The sequence below is a fragment of the Botrytis porri genome, assembly GCF_014898465.1.
Source record: "Botrytis porri strain MUCL 3234 chromosome Unknown BPOR_003, whole genome shotgun sequence".
NCBI classification, from domain to species: Eukaryota; Fungi; Ascomycota; class Leotiomycetes; order Helotiales; family Sclerotiniaceae; genus Botrytis; species Botrytis porri.
This window is the reverse complement of record NW_024066077.1, coordinates 754,946-772,937: the sequence shown is the minus strand read 5'-3', so window position 1 is coordinate 772,937 and position 17,992 is coordinate 754,946. Positions and strand designations below refer to the sequence as shown.

The 17,992-nt window shown below is 43.3% G+C and overlaps 8 protein-coding genes across 8 annotated transcripts; 5 read left to right on the top strand and 3 right to left on the bottom strand.

Moving 5' to 3' along the window:
* Window positions 1-103: 103 nt before the first annotated feature.
* On the top strand, window positions 104-1,437 carry EAF01_002304 (uncharacterized protein; the record flags this gene model as incomplete). The annotated part of the gene is made up of 4 exons (XM_038910556.1): window positions 104-593; window positions 649-707; window positions 770-1,205; window positions 1,292-1,437. 4 exons carry the CDS (start codon window positions 104-106, stop codon window positions 1,435-1,437), a joined length of 1,131 nt encoding a protein of 376 aa, XP_038773478.1.
* A 680-nt stretch (window positions 1,438-2,117) lies between these two features.
* On the top strand, window positions 2,118-3,227 carry EAF01_002303 (uncharacterized protein; the record flags this gene model as incomplete). The annotated part of the gene is made up of 1 exon (XM_038910555.1): window positions 2,118-3,227. The coding sequence occupies one exon, from the start codon at window positions 2,118-2,120 to the stop codon at window positions 3,225-3,227; it is 1,110 nt and encodes a 369-aa protein (XP_038773477.1).
* Window positions 3,228-4,122: 895 nt separating this feature from the next.
* EAF01_002302 (uncharacterized protein) lies at window positions 4,123-6,083 on the top strand (the record flags this gene model as incomplete). The annotated part of the gene is made up of 3 exons (XM_038910554.1): window positions 4,123-4,902; window positions 5,057-5,674; window positions 5,892-6,083. 3 exons carry the CDS (start codon window positions 4,123-4,125, stop codon window positions 6,081-6,083), a joined length of 1,590 nt encoding a protein of 529 aa, XP_038773476.1.
* Window positions 6,084-6,617: 534 nt separating this feature from the next.
* On the bottom strand, window positions 6,618-7,376 carry EAF01_002301 (uncharacterized protein; the record flags this gene model as incomplete). Its single annotated transcript, XM_038910553.1, has 1 exon — window positions 6,618-7,376. One exon carries the CDS (start codon window positions 7,374-7,376, stop codon window positions 6,618-6,620), a length of 759 nt encoding a protein of 252 aa, XP_038773475.1.
* A 413-nt stretch (window positions 7,377-7,789) lies between these two features.
* On the top strand, window positions 7,790-8,239 carry EAF01_002300 (uncharacterized protein; the record flags this gene model as incomplete). The annotated part of the gene is made up of 1 exon (XM_038910552.1): window positions 7,790-8,239. One exon carries the CDS (start codon window positions 7,790-7,792, stop codon window positions 8,237-8,239), a length of 450 nt encoding a protein of 149 aa, XP_038773474.1.
* A 445-nt stretch (window positions 8,240-8,684) lies between these two features.
* Window positions 8,685-9,827, top strand: EAF01_002299 (uncharacterized protein; the record flags this gene model as incomplete). Its single annotated transcript, XM_038910551.1, has 2 exons — window positions 8,685-8,708; window positions 8,775-9,827. 2 exons carry the CDS (start codon window positions 8,685-8,687, stop codon window positions 9,825-9,827), a joined length of 1,077 nt encoding a protein of 358 aa, XP_038773473.1.
* A 200-nt stretch (window positions 9,828-10,027) lies between these two features.
* EAF01_002298 (uncharacterized protein) lies at window positions 10,028-13,452 on the bottom strand. The gene is made up of 2 exons (XM_038910550.1): window positions 12,512-13,452; window positions 10,028-12,449 (listed from the first exon to the last, which is right to left on the bottom strand). The coding sequence occupies exons 1-2, from the start codon at window positions 13,100-13,102 to the stop codon at window positions 10,401-10,403; spliced, it is 2,640 nt and encodes an 879-aa protein (XP_038773472.1). The 5' UTR covers window positions 13,103-13,452; the 3' UTR covers window positions 10,028-10,400.
* Window positions 13,453-16,149: 2,697 nt separating this feature from the next.
* EAF01_002297 (uncharacterized protein) lies at window positions 16,150-17,162 on the bottom strand. Its single transcript, XM_038910549.1, has 2 exons — window positions 17,044-17,162; window positions 16,150-16,981 (listed from the first exon to the last, which is right to left on the bottom strand). Exon 2 carries the CDS (start codon window positions 16,906-16,908, stop codon window positions 16,186-16,188), a length of 723 nt encoding a protein of 240 aa, XP_038773471.1. The 5' UTR covers window positions 16,909-16,981; window positions 17,044-17,162; the 3' UTR covers window positions 16,150-16,185.
* Window positions 17,163-17,992: the final 830 nt, after the last annotated feature.

The window sequence follows — 17,992 nt, the reverse complement described above, 5'->3', positions numbered from 1 at the left end:
TCTTAATCTTCAATACCTTCCTATCCCTTCATTTCTATCCTCATACAAATTAGTTTGTGTTTTCTGAAATTTGAAACTAATCGGACTATCGCATCACGAGATAATGGCCAACCTTCTCAAGAACATTCTCATCCTAGGTGGATCATATGCTGGAGTCAGTACAGCACATAGGATACTAAAGCAATCAGCCAAAGCTGGACTCGCCATCAAGATCACCTTGGTTTCACCAAACACCCATGTATACTGGAATCTTGCAGCCACACGAGCAATTGTACCTGGAGGAATGCCAGATGAGAAAGTTTTCGCATCCATAGCTACAGGATTCAAGCAATATACTGCTGATAAATTCGAATTTGTTGTCGGTACCGCTGAGGGATTGGACGTAGAGAACAAAACAGTTGTTGTTTCGGGAGATAGTGAGAGATCGAGTTTGAATTATGACATTCTTATTCTCGCCACGGGCTCAAGACCCAAAGAGGAATCGCCTTTCAAGGGCAAGGGCTCATATCAAGAGTCACTTGACTTGTTACATGAATGGCAAGCTAAGGTCGAGGATGCATCTTCCATCTATGTAGCTGGAGCTGGAGCGACAGGTATGTTCTTCGTCTACGATAAACCACGAAAATCAATGCTCATATACCCAATTAGGTGTTGAAACGGCTGGCGAGTTAGGTTTTGCATATGGTTCTTCAAAGCAGATCACTCTGGTGAGTACTGTAACGGACACGAATCACATGATACGAGCCTAGATACTAACTTCCATTTTCAGGTTGCAAGTGGCGCTGTTGTACTTGAAGGCACTCCCGCAAGTGTCTCCAAAACAGCCACTAAACAACTTGAAAACCTGCAAGTCAAGATCAAAGTATCCACCAAGGTTTCCGGCACAGCAAAGACACCTGATGGAAAAACCGAAATCACATTATCGAACGGCGAGAAAATCATTACCGATTTGTACATTCCAACCATGGGTCTCATCCCAAACTCTTCATTTATTCCAGAGAAATATCTGAACCCAGCCGGCTTTGCAATTGTGGACCAGTTCTTGAGATTGAAGGGTGCTGAAAATGTCTGGGTGGTGGGCGATGTGTCGGCTGTTGAACGTCCACAATATGTGAATACCGACAAACAAAGCACTCATGTTGCGAAGAACATTGCATTGATATTGAAGGGTTCCGAGCCTCTAAGTTACAAGGTCGCGGACAAAAGTCAGTTGACCCCTCCCCCCTTAAGCCCTCATTCACTCGTATTTTCAATTCCGTGTAAATATCCTGGTAAACTAATTCTGTTGTAGATATGTTGGCAGTCCCAGTCGGCAAAAAGGTTGGCACAGGCCATATGGGAGGAATGAAATTCCCTAGCTTCGTAGTCAATATGGTGAAGGGGAAAACATTGTTTACTGAGAAGTTGACGCCTATGGTTAACGGATCTGCCTTCTAGAATGGTTGTATTGGTGTTCCTCTCGTAGAAGAGATTAATTTTCAGGCGTTGTGGAAGATAGGAAAGGAAGATACCCTTTCTTTCTTTTTCCTACTCATTAATATCTAATTACATTGTTCGTTTCTTTGCTATGATACCAGGGCCCTATGAAGTGATGCTGCTGTAGTTCGAATGAGATCTATGATGTGTTTGAATTTAAATTGCCCAGGCCGTATCCCCCAGATTCCATGAGACTTCATATAAATGACATATTACTAAAACCCTAACTTAAAGGTACTCGTAGAAATATTAAATAAAATTTTGAATGAGAATGATTCTTACTTTCAGTCGTACTCAGTTGCGATGATATATGGCTGGGCTCTAAGTATCGATAAAGTATCATCACGTGGTATTTTCGATGACCCCACTGTATTGGCTCAAATACGGCATTGCGTCTGGAGGATCTTAAATAGATGGTAATCTGAGCTGAATCGCTACAATCGCAAAACACATCCTTCAATCTTATCATTAAAGCGTTCTGAGAAGTCATAACCCCGAGTGATATACCAATCATTAACTGGTGCCATCGGATACTCAAATTAGACTATCGTGCATATCTTCGATTCGCGCATTACCCTACACCGTAGAACGATCCTTTGGATTACGCACACACAGTCCAAATCTACATCCCGCGACCGAGAATGTTGCCATCGAGCGATGCGCCCAAGATTTCCATGAAAGGTTTCTCCTTGGGCGCAGGATCTAAAAATGGCTCGGTGAAGACAAACGGTAGGCCGCAGCCTAAATCGGGGTTGGGAAAGCGACCTAGAAGCACCTTTGCGCACGATGACGAAGATTCAGATAATTCGGATAATGGCACAAGCGCGAGAAGGGTAAAGCATGAGGTTGTTACTGGATTTGCGGATGGAGGCGTTATTAGAGAAGGAGATGAGAAGAGAGTGGCTGCGCCACTGGTTATTCCGAAACAAGAGAATAAAGATTGGAAGGGGGAAGTGAGAGAGAGGAAAGGAAGAGGGAGGAATTTATTGCCAGAGGAGGAGCAGAGGAGGAGAGCTGGAGAAGAAAATGAAGAAAAGGCAGATGTTGTGAATGGGAATGATGGGGAGATAAAATGGGGATTGACTGTGAAGACTAAAGTCAAGGAAGAGTTAATCGATAGCGAGCGAACCATTGAACAGACTATACAAGTGGCGGAAGTGGAAGACAAGTCAAAGATAAAAACAGAAGATGAGCTAGCAATCGAGGCATTGATGGGGGTGGAGTCGAAACGAAATGGGCCAGACTTGATCATTGCTTCTGTCAATGAAAACGGAAATGATATGGTCACAGAAGAAGATGCCTACAAGAGAGCTATTGCATCAGCACCGGATGTTTCGACATTAGAGGATTATGATGCGGTGCCAGTGGAAGAGTTCGGTGCCGCGCTATTAAGAGGAATGGGGTGGGATGGCAAAGAAAGAAAAGGCGGTGGAAAGGAGGTCAAGAGGAGGCAGAATCTATTAGGCCTAGGAGCAAAGGAACTGAAAGATGCAGAGGAATTAGGGGCCTGGGTTCAGAAGACCGATGCTAAAAGGTTACGACCTGGGGGTTCGTCTAATTCACACAGAGGAAGTGATAGAGATAAGAAGAAAATGGGTGATTACGCTAGGGAGAGAGATGAGAGAAGTCATCGTAGAGAAAGAGATGAGGGTCGTGACCGGGAAAGGGAAAGGCAAAGAGATCGCCATCATGATCGTGATAGATCGTATAGGAGGGATAAGGATGATCACAGAGAGCGCAGAAGTCGATAAATCGTTTGGACGTAGTGCACGGAAGAACGAATATTTTTACATCATCGGCGCCACATAAGAACCGTGTATAGTAATAGCCTATGGTAGGCGACAAGCAATAGATATTGATCATCAATGACGCAATGAAAGGATACATTGTAGGAAGGTGTTCTGGCGGAGGAGGGTTGCGGATTTAGGAACATCTCGATAAGCTTTTTTTGCCAATGTTACACATTTTTCTCCATCGAAAGATGACATTTTACAATTTGCTACACCAATGACCTCTTCAAGAACTCGTCATCGGATATCAAATTTTACATAAATATCTGTCGGTAGGTAGTAAGCATGCATACCAGGTAGATTCTCAAGCTTATATTTCACTGGTATATTCAAGATAGCAAAGGAATAAGTGCCGGGTTGTTGTACAAGAACTGTCTCCGGGATCAAAACATGGACCGGAAGCCCGCAATCATACCCTTTTCTTGAAAATAAAACCAGTCAATCAAGCCTTCCAGTGAGGAAATTGTAGACATTCAAGACGGAGATTGAAATGTTCTGTCCATTCTCACTATATGCGGATGTGATTGCATGAGCAGTAAGGGGCGGCTGGTGGTACCTTCAATTTCTACCAGGTTATCTTCTCATCCGTTGTAGTTCTACAAGTTCGGGCAGAGTGCTTTGCTTATCATTAGCTACTTTTGTATTCATACGTATCGATCGAGATGTCAGTTTCTTGGATTTGTACGTAGTCCGGTTTGACGTCGTAGAACTGTCTCAGAGCTGAGTGTGACCATATGTTGTGCAAATACAAACAAGAACGCTACCTATCTCCCTCGGTCCTTTTTCTTCTCTATATCTATCTCTTCTCCCAACTCCCAACTTCCAACTTCTTCTCTTTCAACTATTTCTTTCAACTATGGAATACCTCACGGGTACAATCTCGGGCATTTCTACCAAATCGACCGTCTTGACTATCTTGGTTTCTTACGCCGTATATGCCATTATCAACAGTCTAACACAATCACAACGTCGTCGTGCTCTGGCCAAGAAGCTTAATTGCGAACATCCCCCTGCCGAAAAGAATGATCTTCCTCTCGGCATTGATCAAGTGACTCGAGCTCTTAACTCCCTCGCAGTGAAGACTTTCCCTCCTGACACTCAAAAGAAATACAAAGAAATAAATGCTCTTACTTATAGCAATTCGATTCTTGGTAACGCTGGCTTTGCAACTATTGACGAAAACAATATTAAAGCAATGCTCGGAACACAATTCCCTGACTTCGATTTGGGTGCTCCAAGGATTGATAATTTTATGCCATTCCTAGGCCCTGGTATATTTGCACAAGATGGGAAGGATTGGGAACGATCAAGAGCTCTCATGAGACCACAATTTGCGAGGGATAATTTAAGTGATTTGAAAATGGAAGAAAAGCACGTACAAGTCCTGCTAAAGGCGCTACCTGAAATTGAAAAGGATGGCTGGTCGGGCGAAGTGGATATTCAACCATTACTGTTTCGATTCACGTTAGATACGGCAACGGAATTTCTCTTAGGTCAGAGTGTTGAGAGTCAACGTGCGGGAATAGAAGCTACTTCTGGTGTAAAGAGTGAGGAGACAGATGTAGAGGCTTTTGCGAGGGAATTCGATATTGGCACCATGATCATGGCGAAGAGATCCAGATTTGCTCCATATAGTGTGAGTACACTTCACTCCTTTCACGTTTCCTAACCTCCAAAGCTGGTAGGGTTTCAGATTTTGCACCCCTTTCATTTCCTAATGCAGCCCATGCTATCTATCTTTTCTCATCGAAATCGTCTGCCACAGCCCTACTGACCATCCCAAATTCTAGTGGCTGGTGTGGCCAAGAGGTTTCAGCAAGGCCATCAAAACCTGCCATCGAGTCATCGATCGAATCATAGCCGAACATCTCACGAAGTTAGAGAAAGCTGAAGAAGTCAGCAATCCAGACCGCTACATCTTTTTCGAAGCGTTAGCAGAGCAAACCCGAGATCCAATAGAACTACGTGTACAGGTCTTGAACATCCTCCTCGCAGGTCGGGATACAACATCATCTCTCCTTGGTTTTACTATACTCGCACTGGCCCGAGATCCCGCATGCTACCAAAAATTGCGAAAGTTAATACTGGAAGAATTCGGCACGTTCAATGAGCCGAAAAATATCACATTTTCGAATATCAAGACTTGTAGATATCTTCAGTGGGTCTTGAACGAATCGCTAAGAGTATATCCCGTAGTGCCATGGAACTTCAGAGTGGCAAACAAAGATACAACATTGCCGCGTGGTGGGGGTAAAGATGGAAAGAGCAAGGTTTTTGTGAAAAAGGGGGCGGTGGTAGAGTACAGTGCTTTTGCGTTGCATAGACGAGAAGACCTTTGGGGTACGGACGCGAATGAGTTTAAGCCGGAGAGATGGGATGGAAGGAAAGTAGGTTGGGAATATTTGCCGGTATGTTAGGATGAGCCATTTCTCTTAATATTCTTGTACTCTCCCCTCTATCCTCGATCCTCAAAGCGTTGTTCCATTAGCATAGACATTGACCCGCTCTATCGAGCTCGTAACCTCCCTTGACACATTCCAATCTTCTTCAATTTTTCTCACATCACAATACTTCCCAATGTTTAATATTCTTACAAGTCAAAACCTTACTAACACAAAATTATAGTTCAATGGTGGTCCTCGCATCTGCCTGGGCCAACAATATGCACTCACAGAAGCCAGTTTCTTTCTCATCAGATTACTGCAGAAATTTGATCAGATAAAAAGTGTTGACACGGAGGAAGTTACGTTTAACTTGACGTTGACTATGTGTAGTGGTAATGGGGTTAAGATTAAGTTGCATGAGGCTGGGGTGTGAATGCGGGGTGGTTGTTTCGGAGAAGAGTGGGGATATAGGTGTCAGCTGAACGGAAAGAAAAGGGGGAGTGTAGGTACTGCCCAGGTGTTGTTACATCAATTATTGATCTCCCGATTGGAGAACTTTTGTAGGGAGTTGGAATTTGGGTAATTGTCTGTCAATTTCTATAAAGCTAGCGTATCTTTAGTCCGGCTGACTGTATCTGAATCTGTACGCCATCTTATTTCTTGACACACTACCAGCACATCTACAACCTGCCAAGATTTGAGGATCGAAGTATATATCGCCCTGTCTCAAACATTGAGTGAATGAAATTACTCCAGTATCCATACAAACCAACTCAGGCATTGAATTGATCTCAATTGGCACAGTGAGACGGAAACTTTTTTCCAAAAACATTGCCCTTGCAGCAGCGCAACTAATAATACAAAGATTTTATCGCCCTGAGAATTGTCGTTATATAGTACAGTATTTTCAGAGCACGATGACTACATCATTTTCATGAAATGAATCTGGAGAATCTAATACCCCATTTCAAGCACCGATTTTCTTAGCTGCATTGATTGCATGGCCAAATGATGTCTTGTTGTCAACCTTACCCGCCCCAGGCCCATCCAAGAACTTTCTAGCTCTCAACTCAAACGCCTCAATCATCTTTGGTGCTACCTGGGGTGCAACCGCTTTACTCAACGCTGTGTATAACGGATTCGCAAACTGAAACTCGATAACCAAGTTCACCTCTGTTTGTTCCCTCGCATCATGTTCCGTCTTATCAGTTTGTAGTTGTCCACTTGGTGGTTTATAATGGAAAGGTTTCAAGGACCAGCGCGTATTGAGACTTTGAAATATAGTGTTGGCAGAAGCGGATTTATGGTATGTTTCTGAATGATGGGGAACTTTGGATTCGGGAATGGAGGTCGCAGCATCCCCGCCGAGTGCTTCGACGATAGTGCCTGGAACACAGAGAAGCTTGGAGGTAAAGGTTTCTTCAACTCCGGCCCAGCCGACGGTGAGATTGGCTTCAGCGGGCCATTTTTTGCCTGTGGAATCGGGTGCGGACCATTTTGTTACGACGGAGGAGGTGCAGTACGGAACGAAGGTCGAGTAGCTGTCTACGTCGGCGATTAGGCTGTAGAGGGATGTCGATTTATAGGGCAGAATTCGCTTTTCGGTCAAGATTTGCGGTTCGCTGCCGGGGAGAGTTATGAATGTTCGTTGGGTTGAGGGAGCAATTGTGCGGAAGGCTGATGTTGGACGTCGGGTGCGGAGCATGCCTCTGATTGGAGTCGACATTTTGAGGTGATGGTAATGAATATGGCTGCGAGGTAGGAGGAAAGCAATTGAGAAGAATATCAATGGATTGTTGATTTTAATTGATTTTATATGATTTTATATGATTTCGAACTTCCTAATTTATCAATTGGCCACAAGAATTGAATTAACCTGAAAATTTGGGAGCTGATTTAGCTCTGGTAGTACTTTAGGTCCTGGTATGGTGGTCCTACGTCTTTGATGACCTCAAATCATCATAAGCGTCATTGAAAAATTCTGCCAAATCAAGTATTCACCGCCTTTCACGATCAAGAACTTGGAATTATTATTGTCTTGTTTTCTTGTTTTGGGAGATGGAGAGTAATAAGTCAACTCGATTTTTAAATGTTTGCTTTCACACATCTCCCTTGATTATCATATGAGAATCTCTCACCATGACTTCCCCTTCCCCTTCCCCTTCTCCAACTTCGAGTTCGTTCTACAATTCAATCGATAATGTAACGACGGCAAGTTACAGGATCGGATATACCATGCTGTGTGATACTGCCGTGTCGACTTATAATCCAGCACTTAGTTCCTGGACAACTTTCACTCCGGCAACATGTTCATATAATAGATCGCTCACTACTACTGCTTCTACGACTGCTTCGTTGTCTATCACTGCCACCGGAATCACAACTCCATCGCCTCAAGAAACACCTTTTAGTGATGTATCTACCGTCACTGAATTCAGTAGTACCATGTCAACTACTACCATCACAAGCAGTCTGAGTACAGGTTCCCAAACGAGCAATGCATCAAAAGAGACCTTTGGATCTGGAATGTCTGGCTTCACGAGTCTGGCTTGGATACTTTACTTTAGCTACAAATTCCTTCATCGATGAGTGAAAGGCGTGACATATTCAATACCGGTCAAGGAGTTCATACATCATCAACCATAACGTCAGTCGAGCGAAAACAAATTCACAATAAAGTCAACTTTTGAATGTACCTACGGAAGGATATCTGTCAAACAGCCAATACGTTAACGAGCGCATATAACTTCATTGTCGCATAACCTTTCGATATATTTGAGGCTCTCGTCGTACCTTCTCACCGAATTCACGGGATATTCGGATTACTTTCTTCCATAGCATCATACCGTCTGATTGGAGCGGATAAACATGGATAAATCGTCGCGGGGTCGATCACAGAGTGGGGTGATGTGACCGCCTCTCCACAGCTTGAAACTACACATTTCTCTTCCAATCCTTCAACTCAATTCTTCAATTCACAAAACAAAAAGTATTGAAATTTGATAATTACCTGGTGTAATAATCCTCAGATACAATGGCAGATATATCAGGAAAAAGCGTAAGAAATACTAATTATCTTCCCCTATTATCCAAAGCTTCTTTCTAACGTTCTGGTCTCTTATAGAACAAATCATTCGTTCTCGAAAAGCCTTTCTCCGTTAAATTCGAAGAAAGACCAGTTCCCAAGCTCGAATCTGAACACGATGTTCTCATTGCCATAAACTATACCGGTATCTGTGGATCCGATGTTCACTACTGGGTTGAAGGGGCAATCGGTCCCTATGTCGTGAAAGACCCCATGATTCTTGGCCACGAATCCGCAGGTACAATTGTTAGCGTCGGTTCTGCAGTCAAAACTCTGAAGGTTGGAGATCGTATTGCCCTCGAGCCTGGTTATCCATGTCGTCGTTGTCCAGCTTGTCTTTCGGGCCATTATAATCTGTGCCCCGAAATGCACTTTGCGGCTACCCCTCCTATCGATGGTACTCTTACAGGATTTTACTCTTCTCCAGCAGATTTCTGTTATAAACTTCCAGAACATGTATCCCTCCAAGAAGGAGCTTTACTTGAGCCTCTTGCTGTAGCAGTCCACATTTGCAAACAAGCCGTTATTACCCCCGGACAATCTGTCGTGGTAATGGGAGCAGGTCCCGTTGGTCTATTATGTATGGCAGTAGCTCGTGCATACGGGGCATCCATCATTGTTGCAGCAGATATCCAACCTAGCCGTCTCGAATTCGCGAAATCATTTGCCGCTACCCATACCTTTACTCCTCAACGCGTCTCCGCTGCAGAGAACGCCGCAACTCTGAAATCTGAAATCGGACTACCAGAAGGCGCAGATGTTGTTATAGATGCTAGCGGAGCAGAACCCTCCATCCAAACCTCGTTAAATGCTGTACGTCGTGGAGGAACATATGTCCAAGGAGGAATGGGAAAGGCAGACATCAATTTCCCAATTATGGAATTGTGCACTAAGGAAATCACAGCAAAGGGAAGTTTCAGATACGGAAGTGGTGATTATTCTTTGGCTCTTCAATTGGTCAGTACAGGGAAGGTAGATGTCAAGAAGTTGATTACCGGAGAAGTGCAATTTGAGGATGCAGAGGAAGCTTTCAAGAGTGTGAAGGAAGGAAAGGGAATCAAGGTCTTGATCAAGGGTCCCAACGAAAAGTAAATGTTTTGTATTGAGCATATTGTAGCGTAGGAGTTTGAGTACAACGAGTGTAAGTGTTTTGGAAAATCAAGGGGCATGGACGCTGAGGGATCAGGATATCCCATCTGAAGTGTCAAAAATGAAAATAGGGGAATCTTGTTATCGGCAAGTGTATTTATTATATATAATGAATTGAATGAATATATGTCCTCTGTATTAGTATGGTCGTGCATCCGAACTTCTCTTGGACTGTGTTGTGATCACTTAGGGTGTCCGGATGGGATCCAGGTACAGCAGCTATTCGAAAACAATACTTCATGCTTCTAGCCCGGAAGGATGAGCGTACTCGTCTGATTTGTATGCATCTACTACCAGAATCTGTTACCAAGAATTGAAGTTTGACAGTATGAAAAGACAGATCTTTGTATTTGACCTATTTCATGAACGAATTCTCACCTAGCGCCAATCCATCGTAAAAATCCTCGTTCAATCATCATTGCGACCCGAGGAAACAATATCTATCCATGCGCTCAACAAAAAGAACAATGAAAGAAAAGGAGGTAAAAACCGGGAAAATATCTCTCCCTCAATCCCCTAAATCATCCCCAAATACCTCACTCCAATCTTCGTATCCGCCTTCGCCCCCTTAACCCCCACTTTAACCATTTCCCCGGGCACCACATCCAGTAAATTATCCTCAAAGATCACCTCTTCATCTTCACACTCGAGCGCTACCCCCTTGACCGGAACCTCACTGCTAATCTCTACCGTCTTTGCATCTTCCGACAGCTTGACACGCAGATCCGTGGGTTTTTGCAAATGTACGTATTTTAGCGGTTCAGGCCAATTGATGTAGCGAGCGATACGCACGCCGTCTTGGATGAGATATGCGGCGACTACGGTGCGGGATTCTTCGTCTGAATTGGAGGTTTGCACGGGGACATCCAGGGCGGTTATTTCTGTAGAGCGGTTTTCGGGAAGGAGGAGAGAGGAGGCGATAGTTTTGGAGTAGGTTTCTTGGCCAGTGGTGACGTCGAAGGCTTTGACGAGGACATCGGCTGTGATATCTTCGAGTCCTAGGTTTGAACCCCAGATTTCAATTTGGGTTTTCTTGGTGAGATGGGCACGGGTGTATTTGTCTTTGGGGGTAATGTGTTCTTTGCGCGTGATACCTAGGGAAATGGGCGCCATTTCACGTTTGACGGTATAATAGGCGTGTTTTGGACGGAGATAGTAGTCGACGATTGCCCAGGATGTTACGGGCCAGCAATCATTGATTTGCCATACTAGGGCACCCCCGCAATATTCCCTACTGGGTCCTTTCCATTGGCGTTTCCATAGTCGATAGGCGCTAGCTAGACACTCGGCTTGCATGAGTTGAGTGGAATAGATAAATTGTTCGAGGGGGTCAGGAGCGTAGCGGAAATTCTCGACGAGATAAAGAGCAATACGGCGCTCGTGTCCATCGGCTTTGTTGTGGAAATCGACGGTGGAAGATTGGGCAAAACGGTCGGGATCATCTTTGCCGAGTGGAAGGAATGATTCTATAGTTTTGATATTTGGGAATGCTTCCATGCCGAATTCTGAGACGAAGCGTCCAACGAGCTTGTCGAAGTTTTGATACTTCTCTTGAGAACCGTGCCATACATTCCACTGATGCAAGTCCCCAACGGTAGGATCAGTGGTTTGTTTTCCACCCCATGGACTACCATAGTGATAGTATGTATCTGGAATTAGTTCGGTGCAGGCATCGACTAAAATCTTCTCATATATGTATCTTGCTGGAAAATTGGTCTTCAACCAACTCTCCGAATCCTTGTTGTCAAAGTCGTAAGTGAGACCTTCGGATTCTTGGTATTGGTAATCTTCGTTATTACCAGCCCAAATAACGATGGATGGGTGGTGACGAAGAAGTTTGACATTCTCCTCGGCTTCTCTCTTCACGGAAGTGAGGAAATCTGGGAAAGCAGGGTAATTTCCGCAGCCGAACATGAAATCTTGCCATACTAGAATGCCTAATTCATCGCATGCATCATAAAAGGCTTGCTCCTCAAATATTCCACCACCCCAAACTCGAATCATGAACTGATTTCCGTCTGCTACTAGCTTCACCCAATCATAATACTTTCCTTTGCTGATGCGGGGAATGAAATTATCGGCAGGAATCCAGTCACTGCCACCACAGAAAATTGGAATATTGTTGATTCTGAAAAAGAACGAGGTTCCTGGCTGGTCTTTCAAAGGGTCCTGCACTAGCTCTGCTCGGCGTAAGCCAAACTTCTTGGTTTGCGTTGATATACTTTTATCATTGTGAATCAAAGTTGCAGTAAGATTATACAATGGCTGTTTACCATATCTGATCGGAAACCATAATGCAGGATCTTTGATAGTAAAGGCATGGGCAGCATGTCCTTCAGAAGAGATGACTGTCTCACTTGCAACAAGCTCGCCGTCCAAAGTGATATCGAACTTAACTTGCGATGCTTCACCTTGAACGTCCGCCTTCGCAACGAGCTCCGCAGTTTTCAGGGAATTGTCCACATTGCTTGTAAAGTAGACGTCCGAGATGCGGGATGTGAAAAGTTCAAGGTGTATTGGTCGCCATGGCCCACAAGTCATAAGGGTTGGGCCCCAATCCCATCCCTAAATGAGGTCAAATGTCAGTGATTTATGATTCTTCTCGATACGAAAAGGAGTTTACATACCCAATGATACTGAGCTTTCCGAACAGCAAGTCTAGAAGTATCTCCGTTCCAACAACCCCAATGATGATCCGGATATTTCTCCACTATGGCACATCCTTTGAGATATGCGCTCTCGAATGTGATTTCTAGTTCATTTTCTCCCTCATCTTTTAGGTGAGATGTGATATCAATTCGTTCAGGTATGAACATATTATCTGTCTTGAGGATTTCCTTTCCATTCAATAGAACGGTGGCATAAGTATCTAACCCATCAAATGCCAGGACTGCTTTGGTGCCAGCTTTGTCTTCTGATGATATCTTGGGCGATGAAAATGTTGTTCTGTATACCCAGACCGTCTCACCAATCCATTGGACGTCGTTTTCGTTCTTTCCCATGAAGGGATCTTCTATGATACCATTGGCAATGAGATCCAAATGAACATTTGTAGGAAATTGTGCGACAGGGAGAAATTTAGAATCTTCATTGCCCGCCTGTTTGAAAGTCCAATTCTTATCAATTGGAAGTATGGTATGCTCAGGCATATTGGATGAAGTTGATGTAGATGCGGTTTGATGTGAATTGTTGTTCGAAAAGGTATGGTCCGTACGCATTGTAGAAGGGGGGTATAAGTATCTTATAGAGGAGTTTGCATACAGATGAAATGATCTATCAGTACCGTCAAAGGAACAAGGCTCTTCTTATATCTTAGCCTTGGTTAGTTCTCCGACTTAAGTAACAGGTAGCAAGTTCAAGAAGTATTGTAAAATTCATGGATCCCATATGTGAGGTTTCGCAGCTCCAAAATGGGATTACTACATGCGGGGTCTTCATCCCGCGTTTGACAAAGATTGGATATTGAGTTGTCCTATAGGGTGGGAAGGAAGGAATGATAGCTCTTGCGGCAAATACTGCCCAATTTGATTGGTCGTTGTCACAATTTGGCAACATCTTCGCAGAACTAGGGACTCTCGGGAATCCATTTATTCTGCATGTACGGAGGAGAAATGAGGAGTTGTGATCATACAGTAATGTTAGATTTGATGATTGGTAATCAAGTTGACGAATCAAGGAGGCCATTCGGATTAACTTCGGAACATAACCTCGGAAGGAGCAAAACAACTTGGAAGTCATTCTAGAATGCCGAGCATCACAATATCCGTGTTGAATTTCTCTATCTACCAATTCTGTATAATCTGGTCATGGAAGACATATCAGAGTCCAAGATCTGTAATATCACAAGTTCCTGATACAAGATTCCTCAATGTCGCTTTCGCACAGCCAACAAGTTACGTACTATTATGACAAGCACCTTGGGAGGGCTTTCCAAGGACGATTTCCGGGATACTATAACGTCAAACTCCAAGCATTAAAACGCCGTACCTGCAGAACGACGCCGAACTTTTCAAAAACTTTGGAAACTGTCATGTTGATTGGCGATAGTATCAAGAGCACATGGCAGCCTCAAGAGTCTACTAGTATAACCTTATGCGTTTGACAAGCCATTCATCTACTTTACCCGTTTTGCTTTCGGGGTCCTGATGTGATGTATTGAAATATCACAACCTCAACGTTTATATCTTGGAGGCTTTTGCACTCCCAATATATTCACTCGCATCCTAGTTTCTAGCACTAATCGTCCAAATATGATTTTATAGGTCAGTTTCGGCAAAGTACTCATGCAACTAGGGCTCGTCGGCGGTCCGAAATAGGTTTCGGAACCAGTCCCTCCGCATTTTGCGCAGGAAAAAAAACCTCTGTAACAACTCAAAAGTGGTGATGATGATAAATGCACGTCACAAGCATGGGCAAGAGTTTTGTCTAGGCAGTTCAAATTTGCCGATGCCCCTTACATTAACTAAATCCATGGGTTTGAAAACGACCCTATCCCCCGACTCGTGACGGTGTCTACCATACCTGCCGCAACTGGCGTACTACAGAGTATACATATGCGCGACATGCAATGTGATTTCATTCACTATTAAATATGTTGAAACTCGACGGATCTATGTACCGTTGCCGCATCGATGGAACCGTATATCTTGCATTCACATGTTGGCAAAATAGATTTATTGTTGCACAAGTTTCACTGCTCATGCATGACAAAAAGATTGCCATGTTCTAAGAGTACTTTCAACGGCAATTACAGAACGTTCCCTGACTTTAACAGGACCCTTCTGTTTTTTGTATCTTTTTCTTTTGCCAGTTCTTAGCCTGAAGTCGTCGGATCCGTCCTAAGTTAGTCCCCGAAGTTTTGGGTCTAGTTCATCACATACTCTCCACTCATATTGTAAACGGGAGGAATTACTTCGTTTATATGCAATGTCTCCTCATTACTCTGTCCTGTAATCTATATTCGTCAAACTTCTTTCCTAAATGACTATACGATATCGTTTAGGGCAACCGATGTCACCAGTGTTTGAGGCTATAGCGGATGCTATGCGACATTGTTTAATACGAGATATGTACGACTTACCTTAAATGTCTCGTATCAGAGCCTCTAGAGTAGGCCGAATGCTTACTCTCTTGCGATTCTGAGGCAATGGAATGACATCTGTTGCTTCTCGGTGGTATGTTTGCGCTTTATCGACCGAGAATGGTGCTCATGTGGCCTCTATGCTACCATTTAAAGGAGGAGAGTAGCAAACAAAGACTGAAAACTTGTCGAAAACCCGCAATATTCTGTCTCATACTCAAAGAGAAACGACACCATGTTCTTTCCCCACTAATTCCCTCTATCAATATGGTATTTCACGGCTTGGCAGCGGCCATTCTTCATGGATGAAAGACTCTCGGCTCAATACTGTATGCACCTTTCTTTACTTTTGGTCCCTAGGAAAAGCGAACAATAACTAGTCTCGCTCAATCTCAAGAACCGTACTACCGAAGTTAAAACTCGAGTTTGTAAGTCAAGATCCGACATTGGACGTTAAGCAGTGAAGCTACCAATTTCAACTGATTCCCCCTGTGATACTCTAATCCCAAGCTCACTAAGCACAATCAAAGAAAAGCTGTTCCTACGCCTTTCTTCAAACATCTCTCTGTGTTGGCTAACCATCATTGGCCAAGAATATGACATACGCCGTGGTTGTACCGGCATTTGTAATTCTCGAAGTAACAGCTGGCGCTCTATTAAAAGGTAAACTTGTCAATTTGTTTCTCTTGATTTAATGAAAATCATCTTCGATTATACTATTCATACAGGTTTCCAATATCGAGCAAGCATTCTAAATATATTGATAATTCCAATCGGTCGAACTCAAGGTGAACTTCCCTTGGAACACAAGTTTAATTTTCCTGAGTGTGCTATCTATCTATTTGGGTGCTGATAGACAATTACTTGTTAAGAACGTAGCAAAGATAAGTGGTAGGCTACATAAGGTTCACCATTTCTTTTACTTGTTCTCTACAAGACATTATATGACTGTGATAACATTTTATCAATATTCTTTAATATGAGTTTGTTGAATCAATCGATTATCCTTCAGTACACTTAAAGTCACAATCTGCGAATGATGAATTTTCATGAAGCATGTTTTCCAATTCTGACAAATCTTCAATTCTTGTCAAAATAAAGAAAGTATTCCATCTCAGTTTTATCACCAAGTAACGAATCAACCTAGGCATCTCATGTCTGCGTCACAGATCGGCCGCTCCTAGGAATATCCCCTTCAAACTAGGCATCTTCCTTACTCAACTAACATTGACAGGGCATCTCATTTTCGCTCTCTGATTCTGAAGAAGGATAGACATAACTATCGTCATCACTGTCGAGGCCACGAGAAGCAAAGCACGTCGCACAGAGGCAACCGCAGTCGATCTCATTCGCAGGAACCTCAGAATCCGCCATCACACCAGAACTACAGATCGCCGAAGTGTCCGCAGAATCCTCGTTTTCATCTGCAGGACGATTCTTCCATGGATTTTCCGTTATCCCATAAGCGAGGTATGCGGTGCCGGTGTTGGGATGAATCAGACAGTGACAGAGATCTTCACTCTCATCTTCCTCGCTACTCTCGTCGCAGTTAGGGCAATACACCTCCCGGAATTCGGGAGTTTCCTCGTCCTTCAACTTCTCATATCCATTAAATTCTAGCCAAAGTTCGTCTCTTTTTTCCTGTATCGCAACAAGAGCGGTCATCAAGTTCAAATCTAACATGCAAAGATTTTCAATTTTGGAACGACAAATGCTGCTTTTGTCGACGCAGATTTCAGGCCAGATGCCTAGATATTCATCGAGAATTGGGGACATAGTACGTATCTTATCTTCGTTATATGGAAATACCATGCGGCGGAGAACTTGAAGTGTAGCTTCCATAAAAATATCCGATTTTTCGGGATCGCCAAGATCTGGGAAATGAAATTGAGGAGGATGTGCATTAGATTTTGGATCCTCGGACTCTGATGCGTTTTCTCCCATGATTATGGCTGGAAGTATGATGCGCGGAGTTGTTTCTTTGGGGCTCGGTTGCAATTTCGCAGCGGATTTTCCACTGAACACCGTCAAGAGCTTGGATGTTGTGCGATGATAGATTATTTCCGTGGAAAAGCTGACGGGTAACGACAATGACCAAAGCAACGAGTTCCATGATTAGAAGATGTCAAGCATATGTACCCTGCGTTGAAAGCTTGGAAATTTCTACTAAACAATAATGTTTCTCTAGATGCGTTTCAAAATGACCAGCAAGCAGAAAAGCATCTCGTAAAATATAGATTTAACTTCCGCCATTTTGTTTTCAATCTGCAAAAAGACATTGAAACACCATGAACAACCTCAAAGGTACGAGACGTGAATAGAAAGGACTCAGTTATAAGAAACGAAACAAGAAATTCCTGTGAAAGGGCTCAAAAAGAGCACGGGCGGCGTTTGTTCTCAAGGTCGCGTTGACATAACCGTTCGCTTCACACTTATTATTATGGTATTTTCAATTCCGCTACAACAGCGGCGACATTCACGACAGGTTTCTAGAAGCTCACTGTGCTATCTAGACGAAGACGGATGCGCTTGTCTCAACTTTAAACAATATATACATAAATATATTGTCAGGGTAAGAACACCGATGTAGATAATGTTTCAAATACCGCGAGAAGATCATTGTGCCGAGATTCTTGCGGAAGGCTGTTGCGGAAGCTATTTGTACGGCGTGAACGTTTGTACTGATTAGACTATGTAATCATATGCTCATTATTGTAATAATGTGATACAATGTTTTTGATGCTCGTTGACTATGGGGGAAGTGACTCGCCCCCTTCCTTTAGTAAAGGGAAGAACATGATGCGAAAAAAGTAGGAAAAGGAAAGGAAACAGATTCTAGAACAATACATTCATTGCATACTATGATATATTATAGTTCTATACCGAATCATACTCTAGGTTTATGTAGCGCAATGTAGTCCTATATGTTGTAGCAGTATTATACAATTGCATTATTTTGAGGCACTTTGATATCAAAGGAGAGAGAAGCATCTTGCTCTCTTCTCCCGGTGAATGTGAGGAAGGGAAT

Excerpts from the sequence above, each read along its gene's own strand:
- EAF01_002297 (XM_038910549.1), bottom strand. The coding sequence starts at position 16,908 with ATGGGAGAAAACGCATCAGAGTCCGAGGATCCAAAATCTAATGCACAT.
- EAF01_002298 (XM_038910550.1), bottom strand. The coding sequence starts at position 13,102 with ATGCGTACGGACCATACCTTTTCGAACAACAATTCACATCAAACCGCA. Across the intron at positions 12,450-12,511 it reads GGAAAGCTCAGTATCATTGG|GGATGGGATTGGGGCCCAAC; the intron begins GTATGTAAACTC and ends GACCTCATTTAG.